The sequence below is a fragment of the Sorex fumeus genome, unplaced genomic scaffold, assembly GCF_029834395.1.
Source record: "Sorex fumeus unplaced genomic scaffold, SorFum_2.1 ptg000063l, whole genome shotgun sequence".
Lineage (NCBI taxonomy): Eukaryota > Metazoa > Chordata > Mammalia > Eulipotyphla > Soricidae > Sorex > Sorex fumeus.
In genome coordinates this window covers 61,189,614-61,213,287 of record NW_026606120.1, presented here as the reverse complement: position 1 = coordinate 61,213,287, position 23,674 = coordinate 61,189,614, and the positions used below count along the sequence as shown (strand labels likewise).

At 44.8% G+C, this 23,674-nt stretch overlaps 1 protein-coding gene across 1 annotated transcript in view; it reads right to left on the bottom strand.

Annotated features, from left to right (window-relative positions):
• The window catches only part of TEX14 (testis expressed 14, intercellular bridge forming factor), a 108,667-nt gene that overhangs the window by 2,906 nt on the left and 82,087 nt on the right, over positions 1–23,674 (bottom strand). Inside the window, exons 25-30 of the mRNA XM_056127599.1 lie at positions 22,014–22,107; positions 19,592–19,660; positions 15,548–15,625; positions 14,479–14,569; positions 6,344–6,445; positions 3,319–3,425 (exon numbers count right to left, since the gene is read on the bottom strand). Coding sequence (XP_055983574.1) covers positions 3,319–3,425; positions 6,344–6,445; positions 14,479–14,569; positions 15,548–15,625; positions 19,592–19,660; positions 22,014–22,107 — 541 coding nt within the window. The remainder of the gene's footprint in view (positions 1–3,318; positions 3,426–6,343; positions 6,446–14,478; positions 14,570–15,547; positions 15,626–19,591; positions 19,661–22,013; positions 22,108–23,674) is intronic.

Genomic DNA, 23,674 nt, shown 5'->3' with positions numbered 1-23,674 from the left:
TGTACCTGTGAGGTGAGTGCATCAGCAGCCTGACTTTCAGATACCCCCAAACTGCTGTACCTGTGAAGTGAGTGCATCAGCATCAGACTTTCAGATACCCCCAAACTGCTGCTGTGCCTTTGGCCAGACCCCAAAAACTTGGGGGCAAAGTTTACCAAGAAAGTAAACGGCCAAAAGTTAGGTATGTGGGAGACATACTCACAAACCACCTCCAGCTCAGCTGTATAATTGGAGGCATGGCCTCTGGTTCCTGATCAAACTGCTTAACGGCCATGATCCCAGAGACTCAGAAACAAATCTCGAAACCCAAAGGATTTTGGCAGAAATGCGTCCTGTCCCTGCAGTAGGTTACTGGCGCTGGGCCAATCCAGGTGGGAATAGGTTTTGTGCCTTGGCCTGTTCCCCCTGGTGGCCCGGTGACCGCCATCCTCCAGAGGCCACAGGACAGTCAGGTTTGGGCCTAGAGTGACGAGACATGTGGGGCCTCACCAGATGGGGGTGGAACTGGCCCTTTCCTCCCCATCCCAACGAGACCCTGAGTCACCACCTACAAATGGCCTCTCTGGCTCCTGATCAAGCAGATTAATGGCCATGATTCCAGGGACTCAGAAACAAATCTCAAAACCCAGTGGCTTTTGGTAGAAATGCATCTGGACCGCATACAAGGTGGCCACTGTCTCAGAACTACTGGAAAGCCAGTTGTGAGCCAGAGGTGATGGGGCAACTGCAGTCTCATGGGAAGGGGGACAGTACGGCTTGTCCTTCATGCCCTACCGAGGTCACGAGTTGCTCCCCACAAGCGGCTCTCCAGCATGGCCATGGCTCCAGAGGCAAAAGGACTTAATCCAGAGCCCAGCAACTTGCGGCAGAAAGGTGAATGGGCCATGCATTAAACTACGGCACCATGCCTCCCCGGGAAAGAAAGGGTGTTGCTCCCTTCTGCCTCTCCCCTCCCCCCCGGCAGCAAGCAAGGTGGTCGCTGCCTCAGAGCTTATTGGGAAGCCAGGTATGAGCTGGCGGTGACGGGGCAACTGCAGTCTCATGGGAAGGGGGGCGGTACTGGCTCATCCTTCACGCCCTACCAAGGTCACAAGTTGCCCCCCATGAGCGGCTCTCTAGCACAGCCATGGCTCCAGAGGCAAAAGGACTTAATCCAGAGCCCAGCAACTTGTGGCAGAAAGGTGAATGGACCATCTGTTAAACTACAGCACCATGCTTCCCCGGGAGGGAAAGGGTGTTGCTCCCTTCCCCCTTCCGCCCCCCCCCCCCCCCCGCCTCTGGTAGCAAGGTGGCCACCACCGCAGAACTTAAAGGAAAGCCAAGTATGAGCCGGCGGTGACAGGGCAACTACAGTCTCATGGGAAGGGGGGGGCGGTACCAGTTCATCCTTCACACCCTACCGGGGTCAAGAGTTGCCCCCCACGAGTGGCTCTCCAGCACAGCCACAACACCAGACACACCGAAACCAATCTTGTAATGATCTGGCTCTTTGCAGAAATCCAAAATCATTATATGACATTATATGATTCTCATACCAGCTATAGAAAACAAAGTATTTCACAATGCCTTTTCAGCAATTCTGATTGTTGGGGGGGGAATTCTAAACAATAATGGTGCATCTTTTGTCAAAATAATGAATGTAATCAATGTAGAGAAGAAATAAGTAGTAATTATCTGCCTCACAGGCATTGGGAGGGGTGGGAGGGGGGTATATTGGGGTTCTTGGTGGTGGAAAATGAGTACTGGTGAAGGGAAAGGTGTTTGATCAATGTATGACCGAGACTTAAACCTGAAAGCTTTGTAACTTTTCCCACAGTGATTCAATAAATAAATATAAGGAAAAAATTAAAATTATGAAAAAAAGAAAAGTAAGGTAGAGTTCATGCTCAATTCAATCAGCTAATCAGTGGCTGAATAAATAGCAGTACTCCTACATAAAAAAAAAAGTTATAAAGACTAGAGCTGAAAACTGGTAAATCCTCAATGCAGAAAGGTCATTCAACTTGCTAGTTTTTTTCCCCATTGCTTTAATAAAGTTATGTGTTTAGAATAGTCAGAAAATAGTTTTATTACCATCAGTTGACAATATTATGGAGCTGAGTTTTATACATCTATAGGTATATAATACCCATCATCCCATCCCAAAGTTCCAGTGCCCTCTTCTCTAAAAACGCCTCTCCACTCATCCCTCATACTCAGGTAACCAGGTGGGTAGTTCTGGGGGGGAAGAACGGTTCTGATCTGGAGTGCTCAGAGGCTATTCCTTCAGGTGCTTGGGGACCATGTGGTGCCAGAATCAAATCCAAGACTCTTCTTGCACTCCAGCCCTTTGAGCTATTTCCCCAGTTTAAAATAACATTTAAGATAAAATTTTCTTTGACCACAGATTTGAATTGGAACCCACAACTCACTCTTCTCAACTTTGTAGAAAATTCGTAATTACAAAAACAAGGGGAAGCAGGACTGCATAAGGCGTTTGCCTTTCACTGGGTTTGGTCCCCGGTACCCTGAGCCCTCCAGAACCCATCCCTGAGTGCAGAGTCCTCAAGCACAGACAGGTGTGGCCCCCAAATAAATGAACAAATAAACAAAAATGAAGCTTTGTTTGTGAAGAGATACCATTTATGTGCAACAAGGAGGAGCTGAAAGTCAGCGGGCAAAGGAAGTAACACCCTCAGTGCTCCCCTCCCCTCTGATCTACAGGGGGCCTCACTTTGGCCAACAGGAAACCAGCTGTCCAGGAGGCCCAGGAGATAGTTCACAAGGGTCACTCCCCTCCCCCAGGGGACAGAGAAGGACACAGACAGGAGGAGAATGAGAATGGACTGGGAAAGGGATGAAAGCACTATCAGATGATCTCCAGTTAATGTCTCTAACTTCCTGAGTAGGAGGAACATAAATATAGAAGGGTATCATATCATTTACCGTGACACAGAAGTTTTAAAGTGTTTTGAAATTAAGGTTAGCATCAATAATACTTGTAAACGTCATTCAAATCATACGATTTATGTCTTACTGGATTGTGCAGCCTCTGTGAGTTAAATTTAGAACTCTTGAAGACAGCAGACAATTAGTAGCAAAACATCCTTCCAGATAATGTGCCAGATAAGGATAATGAGACTGGCCAAAGGCATGCTTGAGAGCTGGATGTTGTTAATGTTTTGAAGATATGATTGTAAATGAAAAGAAAACCTGGGCTGAACTACAAAGGAAACTATGAGAAGTTTATGTATATAATCTGGGAATCATTTCTAAATCACTCTGATGCTTATCAAAGTCCAGATCTACCGGCTACATTTTAACTATATAAATTTTTACCTTTTTCAGGTGTTCCTAAAATGCTCTCTGAACTTTTCTCTGATGTGATGCTTGCTTCCCCTTTCTTCTTCTTTTCATCAACTTCGTGATTCTTGGTATGTGGCTCCCTTCAATGACAATGATTTTAGGCCTCAATAAAAACTACATGTATAATGGTCAGTGGAACAGAAATACCCTCCAGAGAAAATTTAGTAACTACTATTGTTATTAATAATTCAATTCTCAACACACCTAAAAAAATTAAAGAGTATCCCCACTGATAGAAGATAAAAGAGGAAATTAAGGCACAGAGACGTTAAATTATATGTCTAGTAGTTCTCAGAGCTGCTCTCTGGCCCAGGCAGTGTGTCTCAACCACTGGCCACTATCTAGTCAAAGGAAAACAACATTTCAGTGACGCTGTAATTGGTGCCCTTTTCACAGACACCATTTTATCACTTTATCACTTTCTGAAACTCCCTGTGAAGTAGAACACTAAGATCTAAGATTACCAGCCTGGCCATCTCCAGGCCGAAATCCTCCTCTGACTACTCCAAGCACCTGAAGGGCAGAGGTGTCCTCCCCACCAGCACCTCCAGTCATGGTGATGCAGTGCTCAACTCAAGCTGTGCTCAAAATTCCAAACACTATTTGAAGGGTTTTCCTGTTTCCAATTCAGTGGATACTCAAACAAACAAACTATGAAAAAGAAAATAAAAGCAGCTAGGGTGAGAAAGGTGTGTCAGTGTTGTGTCCCCACCCGTCCACCCCCCATTCCCAATTGCAGCACTAACAAAATGATAGGTTCTAGAGTCTGGGACGGCCTTGAGATCATCTTCCACCTCCATGCAAATGCCCCAGATCAGTATCAGCCAGCCTCTACGGAGGGGAAGGAGCTGTAAAGTGTAAAGTAAGTGAAAAGGCATCTGGCTTCCTACCAAACAGTCCTGGCGATTAGAAAACTTATTCTTTCCTGAATACCAATCCCTTACTCTGCAGTTTCCAATCTCCAGTTCTAACCACTGGGGTAGAAGAGAGTAAACTGACCCTTTTCACTTTCCAGTATTCCAGGTATTTGAGGGCAGATTCTCCACTCCATCTGCCCTTTCCAGGCTAAACCTCCCTCCTCAGCTGTTCTCCTGTTTCCAGGCCTATGACTGCTCATGGCCAACCTCTTCTGCTTGTGAATGTCCCTTTTAAAATGTGACACCGTGGGGCCAGGGAGATAGTTCAAGGAGCCAGAGTGCATGCCTGGCACACATTCGGACCCCAGCTCTTCACAGTACGGCACAGCTTCCCCTGGCATGCAGGGTGTGGTGCTGGTGGCTTTCATCAACACTGGGCCCACAGAGCTGGGCTGATAATCATCAGACCTTCTGAATACCGTTTGGGAAAACCAAAACTAATAAAATAAAAGGTCAGGTATAGGGGTCTGAGGGACAGTACAGTGGGAGGGCATTTCCCTTGCAAGTGGCCAACTGGGGTTCAATCCCCAGCACCCCCTACGGTCACCAGGAGTGATCCCTGTGAGCAAAGACAGGAGTCAGCCCTGAAAATCAGCAGGTGTGGCCCCAAAACAAAATAAAAACAAACAAAATAATAAACAACTAGGGTGATAGTTCAAAAGTCTGAGCACATGCAAGGCAAGCACTCTATCTACTGTACTGTCTCCCCAGCCCCCATGAGAATTTTCTTGGTCTGAATAGAAGACTTCTTTTAAGCACTAATGCTGCATTGACCATTTTCAGCAACTGCATTAAACTGAGGCCTCAGAGTTGGTCCATGCCTTGGTCAAAAAGAATTTCCTGAATTCTGACCATGTCCGAAAGGCACGCTAAGTGTTGGGCATAGACAAATCATGCTTCCGAACTTCAATGAAATTTTACTGAGTAAACATTTCCAATAAAAAACATTGTTCAGTAAGTGAGAGCTCTCATTGTCTGTACTTTATTTATTTTTGGTTGCTGCTGCTGTTTTCAGGCAACACCAAGCTATACTCAAGGTTGAGGCTATGTATACTCCCGGGTCACTCCTGGTAGGGATCGGGAGACCATATGTGGTGCAGAGTTCAACCTGGTTATGTGTAAGCCACATACCTTACCCGCTGAACTATCACTCCATTACCATTACTTTTGGATCTAGGTGTACCATCATTTTTTTTTTTTGCTTTTTGGGTCACACCCGGTGATGCTCAGGGGTTACTCCTGGCTCATGCACTCAGGAATTGCTCCTGGTGGTGCTCGGGGAACCATATGGGATGCTGGGAATCGAACCTGTGTCGGCCATATTGACTGTGTGCAAGGCAAATGCCCTACCCGCTGTGCTATCGCTCCAGCCTCTGTACCATCTTTTTTTACACATTTAATGCTGGTTCTATACTCGAGACTCACTCCTGGCAGTGTTTGGGGAACCCGACAATGTGCCAGGGATTGAGCCCAGGTTGGCTGTGTGCAAGGCAAGTACCCACCCACTGTACTATCACTCCAGCCCCACACTCCTTCTTCTCAGGCTTCGAAAGCTTTGGAATCACAGGCTTCTAAATCTTCTAACTCCTCTACTTCTTTGGAGCAAAGAATACAATTTAGCAATAGAGCATTTAGTTCTGCATGTGTGAGGCACTGGGTTTGGTCCCCAACATCAAAAGCATGAAATGTGCCCATCTTTCAGTGAAATCTGACCTTTTCCCCATCAGGACCATTTGGAAGGAAGTTGATTATTCATCACATTAATAATCATGCTTACATTTACATTATCTAAAAATGTGGGAAGTCTGGCCCCTTGATTTAATTCAAATGACTAGTGAAATGTTGAAGATGACAGTCTTAGAGTCTTTCTCCATACAAGTATCAATCTGCCATCAGTATCCTAAACTCTGTGGTAAGTGAGAGAAGAAGGGCAACTGAGGGGGCAGACAGGAGTCAGGGCTAGTGTCTCTGAGTGATGCAACTCCATCTGCATACATTTATTATCCTAGGAACTGCGGCACTTAAAACAATACCAAATCTATCCTTCCCCCCACCCTGTGCCACGGAAAAGAAGAAAATGCCTGTTTATTCTTGCAGAGCCCTTGAGCAGATCTTCCAGCACCCCGCTGTCCTCACGGGGCTGCAGCCATCTTTCCAGGTCTTCATCGAGAGTGGAGTGAGCCCTGCCATGTGAAGAGAATTGAGACATGGTCACTCCCATTCCAGTGTGGAAAAGAACATTTGAACTTGGGCTTTCACTACACACAATAAAAAAATGAGAGATCCCTGACACTGGTCCCTTAGGTCAAGAGGCTGGAGAGAATTGCAGAGGTCACTCAGATACAATTTCAAAGAGCCTCCAGATTTCCCTTTATAACCTTGACAGAAGGCCTTGCCACTGGTGAGCTCACTCTTTCCTGAAGTCCAATGCGGGCACCCCATCAATTCCCACCTACATGAGATCTGCACACTCATTCCTAAATGTTTTCAAAGCTTAAGAACTGCCTAACCACAACACCCAAAAGGAGAGAGAGACAGAGAGAGAGAGAGCAAAAGGGAATGCCCTGCCACAGAGGCCAGGTGGGGTGGAGAGGACAGAGTAGGGGTGGTGAGAGGGATGTTGTGACCACTGATGGTGGAAAATGGGCACTGGTGGAGGGATGGGTACTCAATCATCATATGACTGAAACACAAGCATGAAAGTCTGGAAGTCTGTAACTGTACCACATGGTGATTCGCTAATAAAATATTTAAAAAAAAAAAAACCTGCCTCTGGGGCTGGAGCGATAGCACAGCGGGTAGGGCATTTGCCTTGCACGCAGCCAACATGGCCGACACAGGTTCGATTCCCAGCACCCCATATGGTCCCCTGAGCACCGCCAGGAGCAATTCCTGAGTGCATGAGCCAGGAGTAACCCCTAAACATCACTGGGTGTGACCCAAAAAGCAAAAAAAAAAAAAAACCTGCCTCTGCATTGGGGAGATAGGGCAAGTGCACAAGAGCAGCACGTGGGGCCCACTTTGACTCCTGGTCCCCAAAGCTTTACCGGGCGTGGCCCAGATGGGCCCCTCGGGCTGAGCACTACCAGGAGAGGTCCTTAGAAGAAAAAGAAATTGCCTCCAAGAACTTAAGATAGGAGGTATGGCTCCACAAGCAGATCAACCTGTAATTGCGGGGCAAGTGCATCAGCAACCTGATGGTGTCTTCAGGCTTCCTGATACCCTAAAATTGCTTCTGTGCCTGTGGTCAGTCCGCAACAACTTGGGACCAAACTTTTCGAGAAATTAAATGACCAAAAGTTAGGTACGCGTGAGTCATGCCCACAAACCACCTCCAGCTCAGTTATACAAGCTTACTTATCGGCCTTGCTTCAGCCCATAAATAAATCTCTAAAGAAATCAAAAGCCACAGTTAATCTCAGACCTGTGAGGCTGGAGTGACAGCACAGTGGGAAGAACGTTTGCCTTGCATGTGGCCGACCCAGGTTCGATTCCCAGCAATCCCATATGGTGCCCTGAGCACCGCCAGGAGTAATTCCTGAGTGCAGAGCCAGGAATAACCTCTGAGCATCTCACTGGTTGTGACCCCAAAAGCAAAATAAATAAATCTTGGACTTGCACAAGGCTGAGCAGATCAGGGTATATCGGAGGGGGTGCAGGTTGGCCTGGTGACTGCCCAAGCAGAGCCCCCAGCAGCCACTTGCTCCTACAGTCCAAAATCGCCACAATGCCCCTGGCCAGACTTTACTGTCTCAGGACAGATCTCACCTAGATACTAACCTCTTGAAAATTTGGATATGCAGGTTTTATGACTGAAATCTCCAGGCTTTCTCAGGGTCAGGAGGGGCTACCTCTCCCTACCTCCCTGTACTTACGGAAGCCTGAGCAGTCATGTCCGAACCCCAAAGCTGCCACGCAGTAATGCTTTACCATCCAATAAAAATACTGAATGCCTGAACAAACACAATGACCTCTTAGTACCTGTATTGCAAACCATAATGCACAAAAGGAAAACAATAGAAAGAAGAAAAGTGCCTGCCACAGAGGGAGGCTGGGGATTGGGGGTGAGGTGTTGGGGGGATGGTGGGAAATGGGGGACACAGGTGGTGGGAAATGTACACTGATGGAGGGATGGGTGATGGATCATTGTATGACTGAAACCCAATCATGAACAGCTTTGTAATGGTCTATCTCATGGGTATTCGATTAAAAATTTTAAAAAAAAGGAATGTGGCAATCATGTCAGCTTCAGTCACCTTAACCAGTGGCTGAATAAATAGCAGTACTCCTACAATTAAAAAATAAACAAAATAAAAAATAAAGTTGTAAGGGTATGGTTCCGCCAGCAAGTCAACCTGTACCTGCAGGGCGAGTGCATCAGTAGCCTGATGGTGCCTTCAGGCTTCCTTATACTCAAATTGCCACTCTGCCTTTGGCCATACCCCAACAACTTGGGGCCAAATTTACCAAGAAATTAAACAGTCAAAAGTTAGGTATGTGGGGGGCTGGAGCAATAGCACAGCGGGTAGGGCATTTGCCTTGCATGCGGCCGACCGGGTTCGATTCCCAGCATCCCATATGGTTGCCTGAGCACCGCCAGGAGTAATTCCTGAGTGCATGAGCCAGGAGTAACCCCTGTGCATCACCAGGTGTGACCCCCCCGCAAAAAAAAGCCAAAAAAAAGTTAGATATGTGGGAGCCACATCCACAAACCACCTCTGGCTCAGCTATACAAGCTCATTTACTGGCCTTATTTCAGAGACCCATAAATCTCAAAAGAGATCAAAAGCTGCAGTTAGGACCAATAGCATGGCGCACCCTGCAGGGCATATGCCAATAGTTTATTTCCCTGGAAAAGATGGAAACACAGAAGATCCAGAGACACACAAAAGCATCTCTGAACCGAGCAGCTCGATGCAGAGATGACTCTGGACTTTAAGCCAGGCCAACTTCACCGGCGTGCCTCAGACAGGGGTAGGCGTCATCCCTTCAACTGCCCTCTAAAAACCTCAGTGGCTGCTAACTTCCAGAACCCAACTTCCAGAACCCAATGAGAAGTGCAGGTACGCAGGTCAATGACGGCAAACTCCAGGCCTCAAGGGACAGGGGATGGGCTGGTCTGTCTCATCTCCCTCCCATCCGCATGGGACTCTGGAAGTCATGCTCACAAAATGCCTCCAGCTGCTACTTAAGCTCCTTCATGGTCATAATCCAGAGACACACAAAAGAATCTCCGAACTGAGTAGTTTGCTGCAGAGATTTCTCCAAACCCTAATTATCTGAAATTTTAGAATTCCAGGACATCTTATGCTATTCTTAACAAGCAATACAAAGGAGAGTATAGGGGAGATTGTCTGCCATAGCAGCAGGGGGAGGTGTGTGTGTGGGGGGGGGGGATACTGGGGACATTGGTGGTGGAAGATGTGTATTGGTGGAGTGTTGGGTGTTTGATCATTGTATGACTCAAACTCAAACAGGAAAGCTTTGTAACTGTATCTCACGATGATTCAATAAAAAATAAAACTAAATAAAATTAACATTCTGAATTTAAAAAAAAGTAATGTGGAGTTCATGCCCAATTCAATCAGCGTAATCAATGGCTGAATAAATAGCAGTACTCCTACATTTAAAATTTTTTAAAAAAATAAATAAAGTTGTGTGTATAATAAAAATATCTTCTTTATTTAAAATGTTTGGAGTCTTAACAGGTTTTGGGAGAAATCCCTCCAGATTTAAGTGTTAAAATTTCGGAATTTCAAAATCACACGGCCACTACTGCAGCCACATGACATCATGTTATTCATAACCAGCAATAGAAAACAAGTTGCCTACTGTTGCTTTTTCAGCAGATCTGAGTGTTGGGGCACAATCTCAAATAAGAATGGTGGGTCTGGTGTCAAAATATTGAATGTGACCAAAGTAGAGAGAGAGTAATATGGAAATGATCTGCCCCACAGGTAGGGGGAGGGTGTGGGATGGTGGTATATTGGGGTTGTTGGGGGTGGAGAATGGGCAATGGCGAAGGTACGGGTGTTCCATTGTGTGACCGAGACTTAGACCCAAAAGCTTTGTGACTGCTCTCACAGTGATTCAATAAATAAAATTATAAAAAATGAAAAAAAATAATAAAATAAAATGTGTGGAGTCTTTTAGTTTTAAAAGAAAGCTTTAGACACTCAACACAATTTATGGCCAACAAATCTGTGTTATTACATTTAACCTTCTAGCTAGTGCTATAGATTACATTATAAATTAAAGTGTCAGATTACTGTTATGAGAGGAATAAATTTTTTAAAATGAGGTTACTTTATATAATACTGCAAGTTTGTTTTTAAAATAAAATGAAATAAAAATGAATCGCTGAAGTGATATTTTAATTTTAAATTAAAACTTTGCTTTATTTTTCAGAAAAATAAAGTATTTAGGGTAAAGATTGTATTTTCAGGAGGCCTACAAAGTCCCACCCATCTGAAAAAATATCTTCCACTCTGGCATGGTGTCAAGGACTGAGCTGAGTGGCCATCTGTGAGCTGTGTTTGGCATGGACCACCCTTTGGAAAAAGGGAGAAAATCCCAAAAGCAGCTAACTGTGGGTGAGAAGCAAAGTCCTCTACATTTCAAAAATCAAAGCAACTCCACACCTCCTGGAGCTCCTCTCCTTTTGCTGAGAACAATGGCATAGATGTTTACTGAGGTTGTTTTGGGGATATGGAAGGAATGGAATTCATTACACACTAGGCAAAAGTCTAATAAATATTTATCTTCCTCTTCACTTACTTTTGTCTTATGCCCCCCACAAGAACCTTTTCCAACTTCCCTCCTCTACTTCTCAGACCTTCCCTTCCGGCACTATTTTTTTGTTGTTGTTGTTGCGCATACGGCAAACCCTGCCAACCCAGGTTCGATTCTTCCACCCCTCTCAGAGAGGCCGGCAAGTTACCGAGTATCTTGCCCGCTCGGCAAAGCCTGGCAAGCTACCCGTGACGTATTCGATATGCCAAACAAATGTCACAATGGAGACGTTACTGGGCCCGTTCGGGCAAATCGATGAACAATGGGAGGACAGTGACAGTGATTTTTTGTTCCATCTTCAAGGAAAATATTTAGCTCTTGGAAAATGTGATATAAACTGGATTTACTACCTAGGAGCTATAATACCTTACAATGATTTTTCTCCCTTGCTTTCTTTTTCTGTAGCTGCTAAAAAGCTAAAGATTCAGTTTCCAGACCCCATTACAACTCAGAGGGACTGTATCACATTGGAGCACAGAGATCATGTAAGTGGACATGTGCTGAGAAGGGGCTCTAGGAAGTTCTTGTTTTCAAAAAAAAAGGCTGGCTGGGATGACCGTATTCCTTTGCTCTGCCCTACAATCTGTGCCTGACATGTGGACAGCAGCCATTTTGCAACCAGAAGGCAACAAGCCTGAAAATAAAGACCAACATGCTACAGGCAGTCACAAGATCAAAGAGCCAGGCATGCTGGCTGTCCGCAGTGGCTCTGCCAGCCCAGCCCTGACTACATGGGTGTCTCTTGCTCTGGGAGACAAAGTCAGTTTGGGCACTTAATGTTTTGCAGTGTCAGGGTGTCCCTCCCCTAGAGACATGGTCAGGATGAAGCTCAGTTCTGAGTTTCTTTAAAATTTCGATGTTTGGGGTCTGGAGAGACAGTACAGCAGGAAGGATGCTTGCCTTGCACAGGGTCGACCCAAGTTCAATCCCTGGCATTTCTTATGTTCCCCCAAGCACTGCCAGGAGTAATTTTTGAGTGCAGAGCTAGGAATTACCCCTGAGCATCACCAGGTAGCCCCTAAATAAAACAAACAAACAAACAAAAACAAATTTAAATGTATGAGGGGGACTAGAGAGATAGTACAGAATGCAATGTGCTTCTCTTGCATGCAGGTGACCTAGGTTCAATCTTCAACATACCTTAAGGTCCCCCAAACCTGCCAAAAAGTGATTCCTGAGCTCAGAGAGCAGCAAAACTTCATTGCTGATTCATTGGGTTTTTTACACTAATTTTGAATTTTTAAATATTTTATTAAAGAGAACATCATATCTCAACTCCTGAGGAATTTTTGGTACCTCCTTCAATTTTGTGCTCAAGTAGAGTGTCTCACCTACCTCCCCCTTGCCCTGACCGGAGTGACTGTCCAAACACAATAAAAGAAGTTTGGAGAAAAAGGAGATAAGCATGAGGGGTTTATCTCACCACAGGATTAGAAAGAGAGCTCCAAATCAGGAATCAAATTTCTAGAAGCAATCTTGTGTTTTCATACTAACACAGTAACAGATAGCTAATCTCCTTTTCTCTTATTTGGAAGAAAAGACCTAAAAATTCTCTTCCATCCAGTTAAATGCTGTATACATTTATCCCAGTGTAAAAATAAATTATTAAAAGTTAAAACCTGTGTTCACCTCACAAAAATGATGGGAAAAGAAATTAAAAAAAAAAACTATAAGAAGGCAAGAGAGCTAGAACAGGGTTTAGGTGCTTGCCTTGAATGCAGCCAATTCTGGTTCTGTTCCTGCCACTGTGTTAGGTCCCCACACACGACTATAAATGATTCCTAAGCACTGAATCAGGAGTAAGCCTTGAGCATAGCTGATAGTTTCCCCTTCCCCACCCCCAATTAAAAAAACTCAGTAAGAAAAAAAAATGGGCGAAAGGGTCAAAGATACAATACAGAAGGTAAGGTTGAAACAGTTGTGGCTTCAGTTCAAAACTCTGGCACTGCATATGGCCCCCTGATCTTGAGTCAAGTGTGAGCCGAAACACACACACACACACACACACACACACACACACACACACACACACACAGTGAAAAGACTTGAAGACTTGAAAGGGTATTTCTCCAAGATACTCAAATGGCCATTGAAGAGTTGGTCAATGTTACTAATGCAAATCACAACTATAATGAGGTATCACCTCATAATGTTGGGATGGCTACTATTAAAGAAAAAAAAAAAGAACAAGCATTGGGCAAGGCTGTGGGAGAACCCTTGTGCAACATTAGTGGGACGATAAAATGGAGCAGCTGCTGTGGAGAACTGCGTGGTATTTTCTCAAAAATTAAAAATAGATTTGCCATATGATCCCACTATACCACTTCTGGGTATATATTCAGACAAATTAAAAGCTGGGTATCTCTAAAGATATTTATACACCCATGTTCATAGCAACATTATTTCCAATAGCCAAACGGTGGAAGCAACTCAGGGTCCACTAACAGATAAACAGATAAAATTCTCTCTTTCCACCTCCCTCTCTCTCCCTCTTCCCATGCTCACACATGTAACAGAATTTAGCCTTATAAAGGAAGAACATTCTAGTACATGCTACCTAGATAAATTGTGAAGACGTGCCAAGTGAAATAAAACTTATAAAAGACATATATTGACTTACAGGAAGTATCAAGAATAGTCAGTCTCAAAGAAACAGAAAACAGGGGCCAGAGGAAGAGATAGAGCATCAGGTAAGACACTGGCAGGGCTGTGGGATGAGGGTGGAAGGGTTCCTAACACCCCACTCCTCACCCCACAGCCCCACCAGGGGCAACCCCTGAACACATCTGGGAATAAGCCCTGAGCACAGCCAGGTGTGTGCCCCCTCCCAACACACATGCATACACGCATGCATGCACATACGCACGTGCACACACACAAAACAGGGCTAAGCCAGAGCAACAGAACAGATACAGAATAGAATAGAACAGCAATAGAACAGAGCAAGATTGGCCTTGCATGTGACCAACCCAGATTCCATACCCCACACTAAATATGGTTCCCGAGCCCCTCCAGGAGTGATTCCTGAGTAGAGAGCCAGAAGTCAACCCTGAACACTGCTAGGTGTGGCCCAAAAACTGGGGGGGTTGGGGGGGGAGGATAAATAGAAACCATAACAGTGGTTGCTAGGGGTGGGGTGAAGGGGAATGGACAGTTGGTTTCCATTTCAAATGATGAAAAAGTCTGGGGACTGGCTGCAAAAGCACGTGAAACTGCTCACTTAAAAACTGCTGAGATGGTAGATTTTATGCCTGTATATTTTGTCACATTTACACGTTTTAAACAAATACTTTTGAGAAATAGTATTTATTAGGATAACATAGGGGGAAAAGAGTATACTTTTCCTGTTCCTATTTGTCAATATTAGGAGAATGAATACAGACAGATTTTGAATTCCTTCTGAAAGTTCAACTTTTCCTGTTACCTCTCCGTGTCTTCTTCTAGATTCTGTGATTCTTTAGTCCAAAGCATGCTGCTATCTTCTTTATTACTGCTCGCTTCTAAGTGCCTTTGATCTACAAACATTTGGAAAAACTTGACTTTATTATGGTGAACAACAGGAAAAACACTGAGAAGGTCTGTCTAAAATGGAGTGCAGAGACTCGGGGCTCTGCAGTGGTCCTTAAAGACACACATCAGCTCCCCTCGACTGGGGACAGCAGGTGCAGGTGGCAGCCTGCAGGGCGCCCACTTCGCAGCAGCTGCTTCTGGGGCCTGGGGAACTCCTTGGTGCCAGGTAAAGCTACAGGACACCCTTCCTGTGCCAAGCGCAAAACAGACGGAGAGAGCAAGGAAAGGGCACAACACTGGGAGTCAAGAGACGAGAGACTGTGAAAACAAATTGCACCAATTTGCTCTGGGGGACAACACTATTCTCACTTGTTTCAAAGGGAGGAATCTGGGTGGGAAAGGGGAGTGGCCTTTCATGTATGCCAGGCATTTTACATATGCTGTCTTGATTCATGCTGACAGCAGTTCTCTGAAAGGAAGGAGACTGACGTTTGTTCAAAGTATCTTAGCATGGAACAGGCCCTGTGCAGGGAGCTATGCACAGCATAAGGTAGGAACAATCATCCCCCATTTTACAGAGGAAGATGCCTGAGGCTCAGAGCACCACACAGGTTCCCTGAGTACAGCAGAGTGTGGCCCCAAACTAGGGGGGGGGGGTAAGGGAGGGGCAAAACCATAAGTGAGAGAAATTGCTAGATAAGAAATTGCTAGACAAAGTCAAGGAAATGACAATGTGACTCACTCAAAAGGACAGAGTGAGGGCACAGTCTGCATGAGGGATCCTGAGGTTCAATCCGCTGCACCGCATGGTACCCTGCACCACCAGGAGCAACCCCTAAGCACCAAGGCAGCAGAAGCCCCTATGTTCACTGGGCACAAACAAACCAGTCTGCCAGACTACAGCAAGTGGCAGAGTCAGATGTGATGTGCAGCTGTGACTGACAAGGGACACCCCTTCCTCCACCGACCAATGGTTCGCTTACCAGCTGCAGAGAGGCCTGGCTGGCACGCTGCCTTCTCCTCCCGTCCCGGGGATGAGGGCTCCTGCTGCTTCAAGTGCTCTGTCACACAACAAAAGCAAGAAGCCCCCGTTTCTTCTGTGCATGGCACCTTATGACCTAGGGCAGGGGGACTCCAACGGTGGTCCTCAGACCAACAGCTTCAGTGTCCCCTGAGAACTTGTTAGATAGGCAAATTCTTGGGTGGGCTTCTGAATCAGACTACTGAATCAGAAACTCTGGTCATGGGCCTAATAATCTGCGTTAGAGTAAAACCTCCAGACTCTCAAGACAACATAAAAGTTTGAGAAGCTGTGCTTCGGCAGCCCAGATTTAAGAAGGAATTTTACAAGTATGACACAATTTCAGAGATGATGATGATGATGCCAACAGGTAACACTGAGGCATCCATGGGGCAGGCCCTGTCTAACTGTGAAACTGGTTCAAGTTGACAGTTCAGGATTGATTCATTGTCCCAACAATCCTATGAGACTGATCATGATACTGTCTTCATCTGTATATAACAGATAAATACAAGAAGGTAAAGAAAGGGTAAGGAGATTATCTAGGGGCTGGAGCAATAGCACAGCGGGTAGGGCATTTGCCTTGCACACAGTTGACCCAGGTTTGATTCCCAGCATCCCATATGGTCCCCCAAGTACCGCCAGGTGTTAATTCCTGAGTGAAGAGCCAGGAGTCACCCTTGTGCATTGCTAGGTGTGACCCAAAAAGTAAGAAATAAATAAATAAAATAAAAGAATAGCAGAGGCAGCCAGAGGTGGAATTGAGATTTGAGGCTGGAGCGACAGTACAGTGGGGAGGGTGTTTGCCTTACACGCGGCCAACCAGGGTTCGATCCCCGGAATCCCATATGGTTCCCTGAGCACTGCTGGGAGTAATTCCTGAGTGCAGAGCCAGGAGTAAGCCCTGAGCATCGCCAGGTGTGACCCCAAAAGCAAAACAAACAAACAAAAAAACCACAGATCTGGAGTCATAGTACAGCAGAAAGGGAACTTGTCTTGCACATGGCTGACCCAGGTTTAATTCCTGGCATTTCATATGGTTCTCTAAGCCCACCAAGAGAGATCACTGAATGTAGAGGCAGAAGCAAGCCCTGAATACCAAAAGGTATGGCCCCAAACAAAGAAACAAACGCAAAATAAATAAAAGAAATAAATTTAAGACTATTTCTCATAATTTGGAATAAAAAAATGTGTTTTAGGCCAGGAATATGGTTCAGTGATAAAAGTGTATGTCTCATATGCGTGGAATCCTAGGTTCGAGTTACTATACCATAAGAATAAAAATAATTAGGGTCCAGGGTTATAGTACAATGGGTAGGGCATTTGCATTGCATGGGGCCAACCTGGCTTTGAACCCCCGCATCCCATATGATGCCCTGGCACCGCCTGGAGTAATTCTTGAGTGCAGATCCAGGAGTAACATTTGAGCATAGTTGGATGTGATCTCTCCCCACCACACACATACACAAAAAAAGGGGAAAAATAAAGAAAAATTAAATTATATTAAAAATGGATTTTTGAGCCACATCCAACAGTGCTCAGAGCTTACTCCTGGCTCTGTGCTCAGGGATAACTCCTGGCAGGCTCAAGAGTTGAAGTGATAGTATAGTGGGTAAGGCACTTGGGTTCAATACAGGTTAGGCCAGGTGCTAGGTTTTAGGTATTTTGGGGGGTGGCCCCAAAACCAAAACCAGAGAAAGAGAGAGAAAGAAGGAAGGAAGGGAGGAAGGGAGGGAGGAACAGAGGAAAGGAAGGAAGGAAGGGAGGGAGGGAGGGAGGAAGGGAGGGAGGGAGGGAAGGAAGGAAGGAAGGAAGGAAGGAAGGAAGGAAGGGAGGGAGGGAGGGAGGAAGGAAGGAAAAAAGAGGGTAGGAAGGAAGGGACAGACGGAGGGAGAGGAAAGAAGGAAGGGAGGAAGGAGGAAGGAGAAAGCCAAGCAAAGCAACAGAAGATAAGGAATTTGCGAGAACTTCCCAGGATGTCCCAGAGGCAGAAAGTCAATGTGGGGACAATTAAAGACCTTACAAGTTTGCTGGGGGGGTGGGGGGGGGGGGAGGGTGCTGGGGCAATAGTACACCTGGTAAGGCACTTGGTTGTGCACATGATCTAACTGGGTCAGATCCCCAGCACCCCACAGCATCGTGCGCCAGGAGTGATTGGGGTCCCTCAAGCACTGCCAAGAGTGATCCCTGTACTATGTGATTCAAGGTGTGGCCCAAACAAAAACCAAAAATGTATCCCAACAACCCTGTAATCAGTAAGGCTTTGTGGCATCTAGAAGGACTTAGATGAGGCAAGCAAGAGCTCTGGGGCCAGGGTGATAAAGCTTAAAAGGCTAGAGAACATGCTCCGCAGACCGGAGTTCTAGGTTCAATCCCCAGCAGCAAATGGAGTGAGCCCCACAATCAACTAAAAAAAAAAATAAACAAAGAAAGATTAAAAAGAAAAGTAAAACCAAGAAAGATTCTGAAAGCTGAATGGTTCTAGCAAGTTTACTGTGGCACTGGCCATGGGCTGGGCTTGTGAAGAGAATGACACCTGACGAATCAGACCAGGTAAGTGCATTCACCTCTCTTTCCTTATCTGACATCGCAGAGATCCTGATATCCCTGTTGTTAAGTATTCTCCACTGAGGGCCAGAGTGATAATAGAATGGGTAGGATCTTGCATTGAATAGGACTGACTGACCCAGATTCAATCCCCAACATCCCATTTGGTCCCCTGAGCACCATCATGAGTGATTCCTGAATGCAGAGTCAGGAGGAGTAAGCCCTGAGCATAGCTGGGTGTAGCCCTAAAACATAAAACAAACAAAAAATTCTCTACTGGCCTCCAACCAAGAACGAGATCATCAGAGGTCTAATGAGATGCTCCCTCAGAGGGAAAGGGAATAGCTGATGATCAGAGAGCAATCAGATTTTTCCTGGGGAAATAAACAAAGTAAATCATGCACCATTTCTTTTCCGCATCAACTTGGCGTGGCAAGACCAGCCAATCAGCTGCAGTTAAAAGTGAATTGCTTGGAGATAATAGGGTCAGGGACCTTGGGCACATCAGCGGTGCTGCGGTATGGTATATGTATATACCTAAACCACAGAGTCAAACTGTAAGCATGAGAGTCAAATGACATCAACCAAACTTAAAATGTGGCTGTCAAGGAGGCAGGCTTGGGGTGGGAGGGAACCTGGGGACACCGGTTGGGGGACACTGGTGGTAAGATTATTCTAGAATTTTAGGCATACAACTCAACCATGAATAACTATGTAAATCGTGGTGCCTTACTATTAAGAATATTTTAATGTAAAAAAACTGCAGGAAAAATAAAAATCCTGAACTGCTATTTCTTAGTCTCTGCCTAGAATTGAAAGTTCTGGTCTCATTACATCTTGTGCTTTCCTGCCCGCGCCCTCTGGAAACAGACCCATCCACCACCATCCATCCATCCACCTTTAATACCTCCAGCTAACGGGGAAAACTGCAAGTACTGAGTGTCTCGGTTTGAATGGCCAGAATTCAAGCTTCCAGGTATGACTGATTTGATGAAAAAAGTAGATACAAATTCCTTTAATAAAAGAATTTCATCACAATAAGCCACTTAGATGTTGTTATTTCCTCTAAATCATTACCAAAGACTCTATAAATAACAAAATGACATCAGACACAGGCCAATTATCCCAGCCGGACTTCCATGTAATGTGAGGCTCATTTTATTAGAAAACTTCCTTTGTTTTTTAAAATTCCTTTCCTGAACTCTGTATATTCAATCAGACCTTGATAGTGCCTTTTGTACTAGTGCTCAATCTGAGACAAAGGACCACAGAAGATAATCTGTACTGGAAACCTCTTAGAGAAACTGGAGAAATAGTACAGGGTTAAGAGGCGACCAACCCCAATCTGAGCCATCACTGGCTGCTGCCCCAGGACCCAAGGAGCACTGCATCCTCCGGCCCTTGCTGAGAGGGGCTCCCAAGCCCACCCCCAAAAAGAAGAACAAAGAAAACTCCTTACCAATTTCATCAAGGAGCTCCTGAGATGGTGGTGGTAGATCGTCAATGTGATGCTGGGAAATGGCTTCTACTAGCTCTTAAAGAAGAAAAAAGGAGAAATGACTTTACAGCTCTCTGGACCTCAAATTTCTAGGCTTTCATACGTATTTGATACAGGATTTCTCAATGATGAAACAAACCAAGATGGGAAGAAAGCACTTTACATTAACAATCCTAGCTGAGGCTTAATATGTGAACAGCTTAATTCCCCTAGTCTACCTAAAGCCTCTCCTACTGCATCCTTTACCCCAAAACTGCTTATCAGTGCCCTTCCCACCCCAGGATACTTGGGATAGGTCAAGTACAAATTCTTACAAAAAGGCTGATGGCCCATGTGGATCAGGGTCACTGAAGTGACATAGAAATTACGGGCCAATAAAACTGAATGAAAATATTTAAGCTAGAACCCTTTCTCTAGACTATCAGGCCAAGGGACAGAAAGTAGGATCACACTTGGACCTTCCTTAACAGCTCAATTGCTCAATGATAATAACCAGAACCCTTCAGCCTAATTTACAAAATCCTTATCCCCCCCAAGGGGAATTCTAAGAGCTGCATCAAAGACACAAGACATTAAAATTAATGTAGAGAGAGAAAGAAGAAAAGTGCTTGACACAGAGGAGGTGTGGAGGTGGAGGAAGGGAAACTAGGGATATTGGTAATAGGAAATGTATACTGGTGAGGGCCTGATGTTGGAATATTGTATGACTAAAACCCAATTACGAACATCTCTGTGACTCTGTATCTCACTATCATCCAATACATTTTTTTAAAAAAATTAATGTAGCCAAGACATGCCTCAAGAGATGTTAACACTTTTATAACTTGTGATGAAAACTGTCCTTGAAAAATCTATCTGAAGTAATACACAGAGGTGTAGATAAAGATTTCTGCACAAGGTAAGGAGTGAGAGCTCAGGGTCAGGGAGGTATGCTGTGCATGCAGCAAGAACTTCAGTTTGATCCCCAGCACCATAAGATCCCTTTACTGCTGGGCCTAAGCAGTGAACCACCTGGCCCTGGCTGAATATCACTGGAAGTGGTCCTTGGGTCTCCCAGCTAATTAGGAAGAACAAAAAATAATGTACAAAGAGCAAAAACTGGAACCGGAGTGATAGTATAGCAGGTAGGGCTTTTGCCTTGCATGCAGCTGACCCGGGTTCAATCCCTGGCATCCCATATGGTCCCCCAAGAGCCGCCAGAAGTAATTCCTGAGTGAGTGCAGAGCCAAGACTAACCCCTGAGCATCGCCAGGTGTGACCACCCCGAAAAAACAAACAAACAAAAAAAAGCAAAAATTAGGAAATAGTATAAATCTCATACAAAGGCGTGGTTAAAAAATAAATGTAGAATGAAGTATTATTTCATCATGATTCATATTATAAATAATTTTTAAATACAAATAACTCCTCAAAGGGGCCAGAACTATAGTACAGTGAGTAAGGCATTTGCTTTGCATGCTGCTGATCAGGGTTTGATCCCTGGCATCCCATATGGTCCCTGAAGTGAATACTGAGTGAAGAGCCAGAAGTAAACCCTGAGCACCACTGGATGTGGCCCCAAAACAAAAACAAAAAAGAAAAACAGAAATCCTCATTGATGTAACATCAATGAAAAGTGGTAAGTGCAGTGCTGAAGAAACTACTGTGGATAAGGTGCTTGCCTTACATGTGGCCAACCCAGGTTTGATCCCCAGAAATCCATCTGGTCTCCCAGGAATAACCTCTGAGCATTGCCGGATGTGGCAATAAAAAGGAAAAAAAAGTGCTAAATGTGTGTATATACATACATATACGTACACTTCTAGAAATATCAAAAATGATATGAAGACATGCACTCACAAGTCTATGAGGCTAGGGGCCACCAGAGCTATAATATTGTGGGTAGGGTCTTCCCTTGAACACTGCACAGTCAGATGCAATCCCCAGCACCCAAGAGTAAGCCCTAGAAACCACTGGGTATGACTCAAAAACAAAAACGAAAAAGAGTGTATGAGGTTTAAAATTGTTGTAGGGTTAAGAGGTGATTTCCCTTTTCCTTCCTGATTTTGGGCCATATATGGTGGTGTTTAGGGGCAACTCCTGGCTTGGTGCCCAAGGCCAATCCCAATTGCACTGAGGGGACCATGCAGCGCTGGGGATCAAATCCAGGGTCCCTTCAGGCAAATCCACAAATCCATCTGTTTCAGCCCTTTGAGTTATCTCTCTGACTTTGGTTTTCTTTCTAAAGCTCTGTTTTTCTCCAAGTTTTCTAAAATAAATGTTTCACTTTTAGAACTGAGGTGGAAAAGAAGTGTATTCACTTGAATCAAATGTAGTATCAGGGATGACATTATGGTTCCCCTGAGCACCCCACCACCACCAAAAAAGAACTTAACACAGGTACCTTTTGGCAGGCTTCTTCTCTGGATAATATGAGATGTCTCAGGTGCTTTGACAATGCTTGGAGAATCAACCTCACTAAATGCAAACAATCTTTTCTATAATTGAGAAATAAAGATGGTAAGTGAAATATGCCTGAGCTAAAAAAAGGTTTGTGTAGCTCTATCATGTCCAAGATTCAACTTGCTTATTATTGATGTGAAGAATTCACTGGTACCTCTTTTGGGAAGCCTTCTCACCTTCCTCTATCTCAGTTAACAGTACTTAGTGATATTACCCATTTTTTCTCATTAGACAGAATTTCTTGGAACTGGAGAGATAGTAAAGTGGGTAAGGCATGCTGAACCAGGTTCAATCCGGGCACTCTATAGGACCCCCGTTGCTAGGTGTGATACGTAATCACAGGGCCAGGAGACCCAAAACACACACACATACACACCCTTTGAAGTAGGGACTGTCTTTAGCATTCTCACACAGAGGCCTAGAAGAGGGGTTGGCGTGGTAGTCAGCATGCAGAACTGGCCCAATTAACAGTTCATTGAATAAAAACACATTTTTTTTTGTTATTTTCATTCTTCAGAGTGAATTTGTCTGGGAATCAAATACCCAAAGAAAGGAAAACAGTCAATTTTTCCTTGAGAGCCAAGACTGGTTATCTGTTCCCAAATTATGGTTTCCGTCAGGATTTTAATGAGATATACCGAGGAAGGAATTTATAGTTCTTGGAGATTATACAATATGAAGCAGAAAATTGAGAGGAGGAGGAGGAGGAGTGAAAAGGGAACAGAGAATGGAGGAAGAAAAGAAACTATATAAAATTATATATTTGGCGGCCAAAGAGATAATATAGCAGTTAGGGTACTTTACCTTGCACGTGGCTGACCTGGGTCTGATTCCCAGCATCTCATATGGTTCCCTGAGCACCACCAGGAGTAATTCCTGAGAGCAGAGTCAGTAGTAACCCCTGAGCATCACTGAGTGTGGCCCCAAAACCAATATACAGATAAACATGTGTGTGTGTGTCTATGTGTGTGTGTCTGTGTATTTTGCAGCAGAGAGATAGTACAGTGGATGCTTGCCTTACATGATGAATCTGGTTAGATCCCAGCATCCCATATGGTTCCTCAAGTCCACAAGGAGTAATTCCTGAGTGCAGAGACCACTGAGCATCACCAGATGCAGTTCCAAAACCAAAAAATAAAATTAAAATGTGTTTTTGCTACACACTATTTGGTTCAGAATCAAAGAAAGTAAAACCCAATCAAAATTCTCAGGGAACAAGAATGGCCAATATTAGTATCAGGAATTTTACTCCATGACCTGGAGGCCAACCACACAAACTAGGGGAAAAGGGAGCTCAGATAAAGAGGAGAACACCAAATAAAGGTGTTGGGAGGATCCTCCCAGGATGGGAGAAGCATGCTGAAAGTAGACTATAGACCAAACATGATTACCACTCAATGTCTCTTTTGCAAACCACAACACCCAAAAGGAGAGAGAGAACAGAGGGGAATGCCCTGCCACAGAGACAGGGTGGGATGGGGAGGATGGGGGGTGGGAGGGATACTGGGATCCGTGGTGGTGGGAAATGCGCACTGGTGGAGGGAAGGGTGTTTGATCATTGTGTAATTGAAACCCAAGCACAAAAATGTGTAAGTCTGCAAC